The sequence below is a fragment of the Corylus avellana genome, chromosome 5 (assembly GCF_965113065.1).
Source record: "Corylus avellana chromosome 5, dhCorAvel1.hap1.2, whole genome shotgun sequence".
Taxonomy (NCBI): Eukaryota; Viridiplantae; Streptophyta; class Magnoliopsida; order Fagales; family Betulaceae; genus Corylus; species Corylus avellana.
Window position 1 is genome coordinate 26,509,430 of NC_142494.1, and position 14,613 is coordinate 26,524,042.

Below are 14,613 nucleotides of genomic sequence, written 5' to 3' on the forward strand. Positions count from 1 at the left end.
GGAAAATATATACACCGAAAAATTAGGACCATTGCAACTTTCCGTAGATTTCATAATTACAAAAAGCAGCTTTCATTAGTATCTTGTTATACAGCCGAAAACAAAAATGAGATCTTGCTATCTTCAGCACTTTCTATTTGCAGGTATTCAGTGCATTGATCAGATGAAAATATATATGCTCTCAGTACAATAAGTTGTATTGTTCTTCTGCATAGCACCACATCTCTAGTTAACAACAAAAGTAGTTTAGGAAAGAGTTATGTGCACCAAGTTACAAAAGAGAGAAGATGGACAAAAGGTAAGCATTGATGAAAATCTCCTATCATTGGCCAATCAAAAACTCTTGGCTTCAAAAAGGGCAAGTTTGTTGTTGAAGTAGATAGGCCACGACTGAAATCAGCAAGATGAGAATCGCCACAAAAACATGCTTAAAGTTCAGGACTCCTGCATCTATTCTCCTCACTGTCTCGACCTCTGGCTCTGATGTAGAATCTGCAGGCCCCTTTTTAGTCTTACCAACAGACACATTTTTCTGAGTCTTGCCCAACTGCAACCAAACAAATAGAGAGGCAAAAATTTAGAACAAAAAGTTTCAAGCTCCGAATAAGATACACTAGCCATCATGTGACTATGTGAGTGTTAAGGCTGTTAGTAGAAAAAACATCTATTATAAATTAAGATGCCTGGACAGCAAGAGGACAATTTCAAGCATGATTAGAAGAAAGCAACCCACCATTATGAAGTATACACATAAACAGGAACACTTACCTCGGAACCAGTGGCCAACAACTCAGTTGCTTCTTCCTTAGTTTCTCTTGCACGAGTAACATCAGTCAAGTCATGCTTGGCAAATGAGAATCCTTTACTGTCTTCTCCACTATAATGGCCACTAGCTACAGATGGGTGCTTGTTTTGCTGTAACTTCACCACCAAAATTTGGTTCTCCACTGCCAATGAAGATATCTGCACATAATACACAAATATCTTTTGAATCAGCAGAAGTTCCACTGGGTTTAGGAAAACCCCATTTTATCTTTAGCAGTTCAGTTGGCATGCCCTCATATTTAAATGTTGACTTGCGACCATCAAGATTCTACACTTGTTTTTATTCTTAGACCCTTTAAATGTTTTATATGTAAACAAAACTAAATCCATGCCTTGATGCATATTAAATCATTTGTTGTTCCAAAAGCTTAAGCTGATGAAAAATGATGCATTTAACCAAATAATATTCTCACATTCTCTCTCACGTATGGATTTAGCTTTCCCCTTAATAAAAGGGCCTAGCAAGTGGAATATTCAACTGAATTGAGAGATAAAGTGTCAAATCATGGTTCGGACTTAGGATCACATTTTAAAACCATTTATATCACCAGTTATCTCAAAAGCTTAAATTGATGGGAAACTGTATATTTAATCGTTCAATAAATATTCTAACAATTCAATAATTAAAAATCATAATTTGCAAGTCATTTATAGTCCCGACTTTTTTAAAACAAGACATTGAACTTTCTTGTTTAAGCAAAAAGATAATTCATAGAAACTAGCGCTGCTGTGAGATGTAATTTTTCATCAGAATTTTGGGTAAGTAATTTCCACGATAGTATGATGTAGGTCATTGCTGATCATTGAATAATTTTGTACTTTTAGCTTAATTTTGTTATGTAGATACTAATGTTGAAGTAGAAACTTCAAGTGCTGCTTAAATTCAGGTGATAAAGACTAAAGAGACAGTAAAATTGGGACAGTCTACGGCCAAAACCAGCTTTTAAGCTAAAAACTCAAATCATAATAGGCCAATACCTGCTTATGAAGGCGCTCTCTTTCAATTGCAAGTTGCATGACCAAATCCGTAATAACTTTGGTCCGGATACCAATGTCCTTTGCAGTTGCCTTTTTCATTTCCTTAGCTTGGTACAAAGATACCTCCAAGCATTCCAGTCTGCCCCTCAAAAAGTTCAGTTCCTCATTTAGCTCCTCATTAGATTCAGATAATATGATACGCTTCTCCTCAGCACAATCAGCCCGACTTTCAGCTTTTGAAACTTTCAACTTCAGATTCTCTATCAAATTCTCCATGTCTCCAATTGCAGAATTCAACATGCTTTGCTTCTCCTGACTAGCTTCAGCAGATGCCACTGCATGCTGGAGCCGAATATCAGATTCCCTCAACTGCGTCTCAAGTAAATCCACCTTCTCATAGATACCACCACTGTCTTTAGGAAGACCCAGCTCTTCATTAAGATCCATATTGGTCTCAACCAATAATTTACACCTGGCTTTGGCACTTTCGGCCCTACTTTCTGCTTCGGAAATTTGTTCTTTCGGATCCAAAATAAAATTTTCCATTTCACTGATTTCAGAAGATACAACATTATGATGCTCCTGACTTCCACCTGCAGAGACGTTTGCATTCAGCAGCTGAAACTCAGATTCTTTAAGCTGCTTCTCGAGTGAACTCACCTTCTCCCTCAAAGTGAAGGCCTCAGTATTGGCAAGACTTAGTTTATTTTCAGCTTCCTTCAAGCTGGCTTTTAAGCTGTTTGCCTGGGCTAAGAGGAAGTTATCATGTTCTGCACCACTAGTCTTGAGCTTGTTGAGATCAATGTCTTTACCTTTCAACTGGTCTGTGGAGCATTCAAGCTTTGATCTTAGCTCAGCTTCTCGCTGAACTGCACCATTCAAATTGAACTGAAAAATCTGGAGTCGACCCAATAGTTCCTTTGAAATTCCCATCAGGACCTCTGATGCATTATCTGCCTGCAACCACCTCTCCCAAAAATCAGCTACTTCTTCCTCTAGGTAAAATACTTCTTGTTCTGAAGAATGTAGCCTCAGTTTCAGTTCTTCTTCATTATGTCTTGATTCGGTCAACTTCTTCTCTAGATCCATCTCTCTAGCCAAAGATTTTTCAAGCATCCTCAGGATATGTCTTTGCTGTTCAGCAGTTTGCATCTTTATCTTTGCATATGTATTCAAAAATTGGTCATCCTCTGGAAAGTTCGCACCTTTATCACTATTCCCTGTCAACATGCATGCACTAGAAAGTGAGATACATGTGTAACATATAATATTGCAGTAACATATGCCTGCATCAAAGAGCAAAACAATTTTATTTAAAAAAAAAAAAAAAAACTGTCCTCTGTCACACATCTTCATTAGGAAGAGCAGAATCAAGCCTGTGAATTACGAAAATGATCTGAAGATGCTCAGTTGCCACATACAGCTCCTATCGTGGTTCAGCTATCTAACAGGTTAACAATTTTATTTTTTTTTAAGAAAAAAAAAATTTTCACAGTTTCTTACAACTTCACATTTCTCTAGAACAAGCAAGCCTGTCCCACACTATGTATTTCTACAGCTACCTATCATATTATAAGCATACAAATCAGTAATACTACAAATCATGAAAAAGCTGATTATTTGTTATTATAAACTAGGTTTGCTTTCTATAGCTTACAATTGTCACCCCGAACAGAACATGACAAGATCCTCTGGAACTTGGCAGATTGCGTCCAAATTTCAGAGATCTGATCTTGTGACTGCTTCAAAGATTGTTCAGAATCACGCAACTTTCCTTCCATTTCCTTGAAATTTTCTCCCAAGTGTTTGAATGAGGATACAATCTCACGGGAAGTGTTAACATCTGCTTGAAGTGCAGCCATGAATTTGTCCAGTTCTCTCACCTCTGAATCTAAAATTCCAGATAAGAGATCAAATTCCAAAGCCTTTTCAGTAGAATCACTGAACATATGTTCTTCCTCTGAAGCAAAGGCTTCAAAGTCACTTTCCCTGGTCGCCACATGCATCATCAGAACACTAAGGTTAACTAACTTTTCAGAAGAACATGCTAAATCCAATTCCACTCTTGTCAGAACTTCCCCAGCATTTCCTAATTCTCCAATAACCTCTCCATTAAAAGAGACCCCTCCAAGTAAATTAACTTTATTTGACTCTGCCTCTGCATCACCAGTATCAACATTATCACTAGATACACTTGCTTCACAAACAGCATCTGTTTCCATTGCAATCATCCAGCTATTCTGCTGCTCTTGAGACCTGGAAAATCAACTACAAGAAAATAAAGAAAAGTTAAGTTAGAGAAAGTTGTGAGAGGAAACAACAGTAACCTAACTGAATATTAAGAAAATAATGAATAAATGTTTTCTAAATTTTCAGGGCTCATCTGATTGCATTGCTGCTTCCAGCTTCAGTTTTCATTTGAAAGAAAAAAGCCCATAAAATAAATAAAATAATTTATCCAAAAAACAAACCCTCAGTGAGAGATCGTTTTTCCAAATAATGGGAAATGCCAAAAACAAGAATCTCAGATATAAAAAGGAAATATTTAATGCTTTCAGTGACAACGAGAATGGAAAGAGAACTACTTCCACCATCAGTTCACAAATACCACCACCATGTTATCGCCTCCACCACAACCATCCCACAGAACCACTGCTGCCAACTTTCCACCACCATCATAATCACCATACTGCTACCATTGTCATACTCTGATTTCACCGCATCAAATGCCACCGTACCACCATGTTATCAGAGTCAACATCACCACCATAACAATTGCTTTTACTACCATCATCACTAACTTAATTATGTCCTCCCACATTACGTAAAGAAAATGTTTTCCGTCCCAAAACCATCTTAATATGTAGAAAGATATCCCACCTCAGGTGGTTGCGCATGAACAAGTGCAAAATGCAGACAAACATAACAAATGAAAATAATTGCATTAAGTAAGAACTCTTAAGCCAATAAGCTTTAAATCAAATGGCGCCTCCTACCCCTATAAGAATAGGGCGGAGGGCAAGGTGTTGGGTTCGAAACACATAGGACCCGTATTTTAGTTACAAATAAGAAAATCAGCACTCTAAAGTTTCCTCAAGTATCTCTTACTAAAAAGGTAACAACTAAACCTCAAATAACTATCGATGAACACTCACTAGAAATCCTGCCCATCCTTCATTAAGTTAAAACCAAGCCTCCCAAATATAACTTCTTACACACAAAACACCAACAAGTAGACCATTTTCATATCTCAAACGAATGTAAATTCTTTTTTAAATTCCCAAACTAACTATCATTAAAACTCCAAAAACCCAGAACAAAATTTCCATAAACCAACAAAAGAATCCCTGCAAACAGTTGAAGATATTCAAGAAAACGAACAATCCAAAACACCATCTAACAAGCTGGAAGGCACCCCATGATCCAAAAAAGGAAAACACATCATCTCAGCCATCCTGTTCTCATAAAGATGTTCCTACGGCTAACAAAAATCCATAACAGTTCAAAATTTTGAAAGACCCAGATCAAGAATTTCCCATATGTCAAAAAAAAAAAAAAAAAAAAAAAAAATCCATGAAAAATCCGGAAATGTTCCAGAAATAGAAACTCCAAAATGCCCATCTCATGATTTACAACATGTACAACGAAAAGACTGGAGATAATAAAAAAACCCCACATTATTTTTCAACATCTTCTCGTGAAAGACATAGAGTAAATGTGAGAAAAATCCTAAAAATATGAAGTGTACCTCATGAAAGTGCTCGAAAGCACACGAACGAACCGTCAAGTTGGAAGATAGATACGAGTTCCTCTTTCCCAATTACAAATCCTTCCCCTAAAAATAGAAAGGTGTAGTTGATTAATACAACACAATCGGTGAAATGCCTGTCACACACGGGAACGTCCTCGTTTTGCTAAATTCCAGAAAGCCGTCTGCTCTTTCTCTTTTTGAAGCGATTGCGAGTGGCTGTTTTTGACGTAACTAAAGGCTTTGGAAGGCGACCATTTTCGACACAACAAATCTCAAAACCACTTGCTCATTCCTTTTCCTTTAAATTTTAAAAGGAATCATAATTTTTTGTTCTTATAACTTTGTTCGTTTGAAATAAAAAATATTTTTTCACGTAACTTTTTGAGATTTAAGACGAAGAAAATTTTTTAAAAAATCATCCATATAATAATAATATAAATAATAATATAACCATGTCAAAGCCTTTAAAGAAGTAATTTTGCATAGTTTAAAGTGATTTTATTTTTAAAAAAATTACTAACTTTTTGATGTAGAAATATAACCTGTATTAACATTAAAAATTTAAATTTCATATATAATTATTTTGGTTACAAAAATTTGTAGAATTAGATAATTAATTTTAGGAAAAAATTCACTTTACCCTCTGAAATTTTAGGGTTTTTCAATTTGAACAACAAAGTTTAAAAATTGACAATGTACTCTCTTAATATTTCAAAAATTTTCAATTCAGACCTTCCGTTACTTAATTTCCGTCTAATTGGACGAAATTTTAAAAAAAAAAAAAAAAAAAAAAAAATTGAGGGTAATTACGTAATTTCATTTATTTCTGTCCAATTTGACGAAAATTAGTAACTGGAGGTTTAACTTGAAAATTTTTGAAACATTATGGGGGTACATTGCTAATTTTTAAACTTTTGAGCTCAAATTAAAAAATTCCTAAAACTTAGGGGGGTAAAGTGAATTTTCCCCTTAATTGTAAGAAAGAAACAAAAAAAGATTTTAATTCATGATTTCTATTGTATTAGCATTGCTCTTCTAGTGTTAGCAGCCTTTCTTTTTTTCTTTTTCTTTTTTTTTAAGTACATTAAACAACAAACGGGAACAAAGCAAATCAACTAAACAACTAAGCAGCCGTCTCTTTTCTCACTAGTCGCCAGAGAAAAAAGCGAAACCCTTCAGCCACATAGGGGAGGAAGGTTGGCCATTTGGCAGCCTCCCTCCTCCCCTCGTCCTCCTCGCTCCAGTGGTAGCTATTTACCTGATGCCCTAGCCCCGGTGCCTCCTCTTTTCCCCTTCCTTGCCGCTCCTTTCCCCCTCCTTACCGCTCCTTTCCCCCTCTATTTTTCTCCGTTTTTGCTCATTCCCTGCCGCTTTTCTTCCCCTACCTTCATTTTCTACAGCGGGCTCCTTGGCCTTATTTTGGCTCTTTGTGGGTTCGAATTTTGTCTGTGGTCGCCGCTGACCTGTGTCGCCGCTTCGCTGTCCGCTATTAGGGTTTTCTTTCATGCGTCCCCACCGCGTCGAGCTCCCACGCCCCTTACGCGGCTGTTTTCAGCTTGCACGGGTCTGGCTCCCTTCTGGCTACCGTCTTCCCACTTTGTGCTCATTTTTCCCTGTTTTGGTGGCTCCTAGTTGTTTTTTTCTTTTTTTTCTTGTTTGTGGTTATTTTCAGATCCTGCTTTGCCGATCTTCTCCGCGCCTGTTCACCGCCCACCGTCCACTGTTGGGCCTTTCGACGTGTCCCCGCCGCAATGAGCTTCCAACGCCCCTTCGGTTTTCGGTTCCCGGCGTGTGCGTGATCGGAGTGTGCTGTTTTTTTTCTTGTTTTATTTCCCTATTCTGTTGCTTCTTTAAGATGTATTTATGTTTTGACATATGTTTTTTTCCCTGTATTGTTTAATTTCCATGTTTTGTTTGGTTTGTAATAAGGCTCTTTCCCCTCTCACTCGATCTATGTCGCCTTCGGATTAATTAGTTTTGGTCCAGGCCTTTGGGTTGTGGATGTGATCATTATCCTGGCCTTCGGGTCGAGGAGGAAGAGTTTCGGCATGAGAATCTTTCCGCTCTCAGGGTCGAGGAATAATTGCTATCCATGCATTTGGTTGAGTCTGTCTGTCACAGATCTAGTATTAAATCTGATTTTAGTCATGAGTTAACGGATTGGTCTCGAATCTTGTACTAAACCTAGTAATCTTATAGCTTTATGCTATGGTTGTTTCAGAGCTTTGCTCTGTGATATAAGAGCTTTATGCTCGTGGTATTATTGAATGAAATGTTATGTTTTTCTTTAAAAAAAAAAAAAAAAAAAAACTAATCAACTAAGCATAAACAAGCCTAAAATTAACAAAAGCTAGACCAAAGAGAGAGGATTCTTTCCACTCACAACCCGAACACATGGAGGTAGAGGCAGAGCAATAGAAATACTGCAAGATGAAAATCAGGATGCAGCCCAACGTGCCAACAACTAGGGGAATGGAGTGACAAATAATTAGTTCAAACTGCGGAGACTGCTAATTAGGAGGCTGCTAATCAATCAGATTTCAGAAAATTACCCACTGCTAAGCAAAAATCAAGACCCCTATTATCTTTGCTATTTGAGCCTTAGAAGTGTTGGGCCTGCAAATCGTTTTGATTTGATACTGTGAACACCAAGCTCAGCAAAAATTAAGATATTTCAAGCCCAATTCTAGGGACAAAGTGTCTTAAGAGTTTCTTCCATCTTATTTATAAAATTGTGGTGTTTTTTAAACATGTGACAAGCATATATTTTTTTAACAATATTAAAAGTATTTGGAAAATTCTAAAGCATATGTTTCTCACATGTAAAATGACACTTGCTAACTTGATAGAATGAAGTCAAAGAATTTCATCCGATCCAATTTAAATAAAAACTCTATTCCAAATTATAAAACTAGCTTAGGGAGTGGTAATTTGTGTTTGTATGTCAATGCATGCGTATAAAATTATATTAATCAACGCTAATTTCACATATTTAATTAAATGGGTCGTACTTTATTTTACATTAATTAATAACAGAATTACTAAATAATAAATGGGGTTTATTAAACATGGTTAGGCCAACAATTGCTTTCAAGATTGTCTGGTTATGATGTGCCAGCCAGGCAATACTTTTATAATAGTCATGTCATAATTATCGTTTTTGTTTTGGACAAATAAATTAATGGTGTCGTGTGGATAGCATTATTCTATTTAGTTTTGTCATAAGATTCTAAATACAATAATGTCATGGAAGTTTAGTAAGGTTAAAACTTATTAACTTAACGTTAATGGTCTTATAAACTTTTCATGCACTTCCTTTGTCATATCATTATTGGAAATCCGTCACATAAAATATAGATGAAAAAAAAAAAAAAAAACATTGGTTTTAAATAAAATCGTATCAAAAGATAGGGGCATAAGTATATTTTAGAAAAATAAAAATTATATAAGCCTAATCGTTTAAAATTAAAAGGGGTAACTTTACTGAAAAACCGTTAAACTTTTATCTGATTTGATAAATACTTTAAACTTTAAAATCTCTTAATTTAGTTTCCTTAACTTTCAATTGCAATCAATTTGGACTCTCTATCAGATTTTAAACATTAAATAACGTTTATACCCTTGACTTTTTTATAAAATTTTAACTTTACCCTTAATTCTAATACTTTTTTTTTTAAAAAAAGTAAAAAATTGAAAATCAGAGATATTTTGGTCTTTTTTGGTATTTTTAACTGTTAAATTTGACGGAAAAATTTAAATTAAGAGCAATTGAAAACAAATAATTAAATTGAGATATTTTAAAATTTAGGAGAGAAAAATTTGTCAAATTGAGTGAGATTTCATGGTCTTTAGTTAATTTACCCCGAAATTAAAAATAAAAATCAAAGATAAGTCTGACGATTTATTTGCCAAAATATCGGGCTCTTTATATGGGGCTTGCAAAAGTTTCAACATTTCGTCTTCTTATAGCAGATTTCGAGTCTGATGATGATCAAAAAGCGGACAAAGACCTTTGTCGTTGACGTCAATGGGACACAATTGATCTGTAGAAACTAGAAACCCTAAAAAAATAATTGCATCTTGATTTTTTATTTCTTTTTACCTTCACCAATCACAGTTATGCCACCGAGTCTGAAAAGTCTTTGTTGTCCCGATGGTCATAATTGGCATTCATGTTTTAGTCAATTCGTACAGACGCACGCAATGATTCAGTCTATAGGCAACGCCATTGCGTATAATTTCAGTCTTTCCTGTAATTCTTGGTTTTGAAGCTCAAAGTTATTCAATTTCTTTTCGCGTTTTGAAAGTTTCTGTTTTTTTCTCTTTTTAGATTATACGAAAAATCTTTCTTGCTTGGGTGGCTTTGGTGCTTATCTCTGACGAGAGTGTTGGGTTTGGGGAATTTCGCTCTTTGGGGAACTGGGTCAATCTGAAAAGGTCCAGTTTTTTTGTCGTAAATATTTGTTAGCAGTTGTGTATATTAAGAAATTACTCGAATTCAAGATAATTTCAGTACTTCCATTTCTGGGTTTTGAAATTTCTTCTGGTTTTCTTAGTTTCTGCCTTAATTATTTGGGACAATTTACAAAGGATCTGTTTCTTTTGGAAATTTGTAAGAAGTGGGGTATTGGGTTTGAATATCTGGTTGGTTTGGCCCTAGAAGAGCCCGCTTCAGAATCATTGCACTGAATCACAATATTTCGTATTGAAGTTCTTCCATCGTTTACAGGTTAGGACTATTAAGTTTTAAAATTATTTGAATTGATTTTAAACTGACTAGAATTTTCCAATTTCGAAGCTAAATTCGGGTTTTTATGTACACAGTTATTGAGCTCCATCTGTAGATTTCCTAAGCTTGGAATCTTTGTTTGGAGAAATTAAAGATACTGAAGGATGACGATTGGAAATGTTGCACCTAAGAAGGAGAGGAAGTCACGAAAGTCCGTAACAATTGTTGATGATAAAGCCCCCTTGTTGCCTAAGAGGCAAGAGGAAGATGTTGGGTTTGATGAGTTTAATGGTGCTTCCTTTACTGGGGCAGTGTTCAACTTATCTACCACAATTGTCGGTGCTGGGATCATGGCGTTGCCGGCAACCATGAAAGCTTTGGGGCTTGGTCTTGGGATTGCCATGATAATCTTTATGGCGTTTCTGACCGATGCTTCAATCCAGTTTTTGCTTAGGTTTAGCCGGGCTGGGAAGTTGGGTTCTTATGGAGGTCTTATGGGGAATGCCTTTGGAAAATATGGGAAATTTTTGCTGCAGTTAAGTGTCATAATTAACAACATTGGCGTACTCATTGTGTACATGATTATTATTGGTATGATATAATATCTGTCTCAATCTTTGTTTCTGTTTTTGATATCTCGCATGGGGAAGGTCTTTGTAGACTTATTTGCCTGTCAAGATTTATTGTAGTAATTATGTGGAAAGCTGTAAATTTCTTATGGATGTTGTGTCCTTTTACTTGAAGGCGATGTGCTTTCTGGAACATCTTCAAGTGGAGATCACCATGCTGGTGTCCTCGAAGGGTGGTTTGGAGAACACTGGTGGAATTGGCGCACCTTTGTTCTCTCTGTCACGACGCTTTGTATATTTGCTCCATTGGCATGCTTTAAGCGAATCGGTTAGTGTTATCCAATTATCTGTCAGCTGCTATCTGGGTTGCTCCATCTGATTCTTAATTTTCCATCTAAGTTGAGCAATAGTCAGATCTAGCAATCTCACATGTTTTATTGAAACTATGGCACTTGAATTATACTCGTGGCAAAATAGAATTTGCAGTCTGACAGCCTTATTTTCTTCTGATTTGAAAATGGATACCTGCTTCTGGAGGAACATAAAACAGATTAAGTGGTTTGTTGCTTCTCAAATTGCACAGTATTGTGACGTTTGGGTGGTTTGTATATTTGTACCAGAAATTGAGCATATCTTGAACTTAAAACAGTTTTTTTTTTTTTTTTTTGGTGCATGTGGATTTCTCTATTGTTATCATTTTAACAACCTTATTATGTTTGATATGCATTGTTGTGGAGATCTTATATGCATTCTTTTGTGGTGGCAGATTCATTAAGGTATACATCTGCTTTATCAGTTGCCCTGGCGGTTGTGTTTCTTGTTATTACCGTTGGAATTTCCATTATGAAGTTGATAAGTGGAGGCGTTATGATGCCTAGATTCCTACCTGATGTTACTGATCTGACATCATTCTTTGAACTCTTCACTGTAGTCCCTGTTCTTGTCACTGCATATATCTGCCACTATAACGGTATGCAAGCTGTTTACTCATTTACACAGATCTTATTTTGCCTGCATCCTGCTATTTCTGTTGGAATGGGATTGATTAGGTGTCTTAGGGTGATGAATATTGAATGAAATAAAACAGATCCCCCCCTCTTTCAACATGGAAAAAAAAAGACCCAATTTTTTTTTTTTTTTTTTAAAAAAGGGACCTAAAAAAAAAAAGGGAAGTAAAACCCACTTTGAACCTTATTCTTCCCCCACCCCGAACCAAAAAGAGCGTCCATGAAGACTTGGTCAGCAGGAGTTGAACTCTGAATAAACTTAGTTGAACTGACTAGTTTGGGTTAGTTCAGGCATTGCTTCTGCACAACTTGAACTCAACCCATTTTTACCAGGGAGAACAATCAAATTGATCCATGGGGCTTAGCCTTGTATCAAATCAATCTTTGTGGTATAAAAATGATTTTAAAGATCTCTGGGGTATCATCTTTATTAAACTGGTCCCTCCGTCCACCTTTAGTTAGTTTTTGTTGACGGAGACCCTGACACATAAGCATACGTCCATGTCATCATCAATGTAATCTCACCTCAGAGGCTAAATTCTGAGTCAACTCAACACTTGACAAAACATAAAAATAAAAAATAAAAAAATTGGCATTTGGGGGTGGTCGAATTACCCTCAATAGGCCGAAAGGCTACCCCCTTTGGCCTTTACCCCACCCACTTTGGTGGCTTAGATGTAACTGCGTCCACCTTTTTTTTTTGCCATGTGTTAGCTGGCACAATATTTAGCCTGTGGCAAGATGACATTGGCGATGACGTGGATATATGCTGATTTTTATACCACAGGGACCAATTTGATACAAGGTTGAACCTCAAAAATCAATTTAGTAGTTTTCCCTTTTTTTGAAGTTTGTTTTTAATTATTGAGCTTGTGTAAAACATTTCTAATGAATCAAGATTGTTTTGTGTTGCTGAAGAAAAATGAGAACAAGTATTCTTTTTTTGTTTTTCAACTGATGTTTGGTGTTTGAATCTTAGCTGTGGTTGGAAATAAGACCATCCCTGTTAATTATGAGTTATATTTTCCAGGATTGGAATATGCTCTAGATTTCAACTGATGATTGAATCGAAAGGTTTTACTTTTTCATGTTTTTTCTCCTCTCAAATTGGAAGCCCCTATATAACAGGGACTCATTTCCTGTACACTTCATTTGCAGTTCACAGCATAGACAATGAACTTGAAGATCCTACACAGATAAACACGGTTGTGCGTACTTCGCTTGCTTTATGCTCATCTGTGTACATAATGACGAGCTTTTTTGGGTTCCTTCTGTTTGGTGATGCAACTCTAGATGATGTGCTTGCCAACTTTGATACCAACCTCGGCATTCCTTACGGTTCACTGCTTAATGATGCTGTCCGTGTTAGCTATGCTGCCCACCTCATGCTCGTATTTCCTGTTGTCTTCTTCCCATTGCGGCTCAACTTGGATGGCCTCCTCTTTCCCTCATCAAGGCCTTTGGTTCGGGATAATTGTAGGTTTGCATTGATCTCGATTGGGCTCATTACTCTTATATTCTTAGGTGCAAATTTCATACCCAGCATTTGGGATGCTTTCCAATTCACTGGAGCAACTGCTGCAGTGTGCCTAGGGTTCATTTTTCCTGCTGCCATTACTCTTAGGTGAGTTTTCCTGCATGTCACTGAACTTTGTAGAAAGATCATTTTTTTTTTGCTTATATATATATATATATTTTAATTTCTAACGATTTCGATAAGGAAAATAATATGCAGAAACACCATGGTTGGTTTAGTTATTTATGGTTGATTAGTTTGTGTAATCCTTCCTTATTGAAGGAAAGTTCATAATTAAGGCCTTTTAAATTGCTTGATGAATATTCATAGGATTCAGATTTTCTGTGAAGGAAAATCAGTAAACCTTCGATAGCTTAATGATGGACCATTGTGCCACCGCAGGTGCATTTGACACGTGTAAATGCCCTTGGTAGAGACACTATCTGCTTGCCCTGCCCCTACCATTAGTAGCCCTACCTGCTATTGTTCTCCGTGAATTAACATGAGGGGATTTTTTTAATTATCTGTCTTGGTTTTTCAAATTTCATGAGCTGGACTTTTAAAATCATTGTTTTTATTTTTATTTTTTCATGGTTTTATGGGTGGAATTACTACATCATCAAACTATTATAAAATTTGCTTTTCCTTGGCGATTCAGGGATAAGCACTACATTGCAACGAAGAAGGACAAGTTCTTGGCTGTTTTTATGATAGTCCTAGCAGTCTTCTCAAACCTGATGGCCATATATAGTGATGCCTATGCCTTGATAAAGAAGAATACATCTCCCCGTGACTGATCTCTCACGTCACTCCTCCATCTGAAGAAACGCCCAAGTGGGAGGTTTCGTGATGCTTTCGAGGAAGGAACCCTATGGTGGGGTCATTTGGAGGCCAATCAGAAAACCAAGGTTTTCTATAATAAGGTTTTTGGAGTTGAACTATAGTTATAATAAAACGACCTACTACTTGTTCTACAAAAGTACTTTGCTAAAGAAATGTACCGGAGATAGATATATGCATTTGAGATTCGTGTGCATTGCTTGGTGCTTTGTATTGGATCTTGTTGTGTGGATCAGAAATAAGTCGTAGATTTATCATTGCCTCTTATCTTTCTATCTGTCAGTTTGTCAACTAATCTCCCTGATGACATTGATGGGAACATAATACGTGTTTTGCTGCTGCACAATCGGGTTCATGTTGCGCGGACCATAGCCCCGTAACCCACTTTGATTATGTAC

At 36.5% G+C, this 14,613-nt stretch overlaps 2 protein-coding genes across 2 annotated transcripts; one reads left to right on the plus strand and one right to left on the minus strand.

Annotated features, from left to right (window-relative positions):
• Window positions 1-100: 100 nt before the first annotated feature.
• WIT1 (WPP domain-interacting protein 1) lies at window positions 101-5,709 on the minus strand. Its single transcript, XM_059595652.2, has 5 exons — window positions 5,552-5,709; window positions 3,461-4,071; window positions 1,804-3,023; window positions 769-963; window positions 101-547 (listed from the first exon to the last, which is right to left on the minus strand). The coding sequence occupies exons 2-5, from the start codon at window positions 4,032-4,034 to the stop codon at window positions 350-352; spliced, it is 2,187 nt and encodes a 728-aa protein (XP_059451635.2). The 5' UTR covers window positions 4,035-4,071; window positions 5,552-5,709; the 3' UTR covers window positions 101-349.
• Window positions 5,710-9,589: 3,880 nt separating this feature from the next.
• LOC132180629 (amino acid transporter AVT6A) lies at window positions 9,590-14,482 on the plus strand. The gene is made up of 6 exons (XM_059593520.2): window positions 9,590-10,283; window positions 10,379-10,874; window positions 11,028-11,180; window positions 11,619-11,822; window positions 13,018-13,483; window positions 14,034-14,482. Exons 2-6 carry the CDS (start codon window positions 10,448-10,450, stop codon window positions 14,170-14,172), a joined length of 1,389 nt encoding a protein of 462 aa, XP_059449503.2. The 5' UTR covers window positions 9,590-10,283; window positions 10,379-10,447; the 3' UTR covers window positions 14,173-14,482.
• The last annotated feature ends 131 nt before the right edge of the window (window positions 14,483-14,613 follow it).

Excerpts from the sequence above, each read along its gene's own strand:
- WIT1 (XM_059595652.2), bottom strand. The coding sequence starts at position 4,034 with ATGATTGCAATGGAAACAGATGCTGTTTGTGAAGCAAGTGTATCTAGT. Across the intron at positions 3,024-3,460 it reads TTCTGTTCGGGGTGACAATT|GGAATAGTGATAAAGGTGCG; the intron begins GTAAGCTATAGA and ends GCATGTTGACAG. Across the intron at positions 548-768 it reads TGTTGGCCACTGGTTCCGAG|TTGGGCAAGACTCAGAAAAA; the intron begins GTAAGTGTTCCT and ends GTTTGGTTGCAG.
- LOC132180629 (XM_059593520.2), top strand. The coding sequence starts at position 10,448 with ATGACGATTGGAAATGTTGCACCTAAGAAGGAGAGGAAGTCACGAAAG. Across the intron at positions 10,875-11,027 it reads TGTGTACATGATTATTATTG|GCGATGTGCTTTCTGGAACA; the intron begins GTATGATATAAT and ends TTTTACTTGAAG. Across the intron at positions 11,181-11,618 it reads GGCATGCTTTAAGCGAATCG|ATTCATTAAGGTATACATCT; the intron begins GTTAGTGTTATC and ends TTGTGGTGGCAG.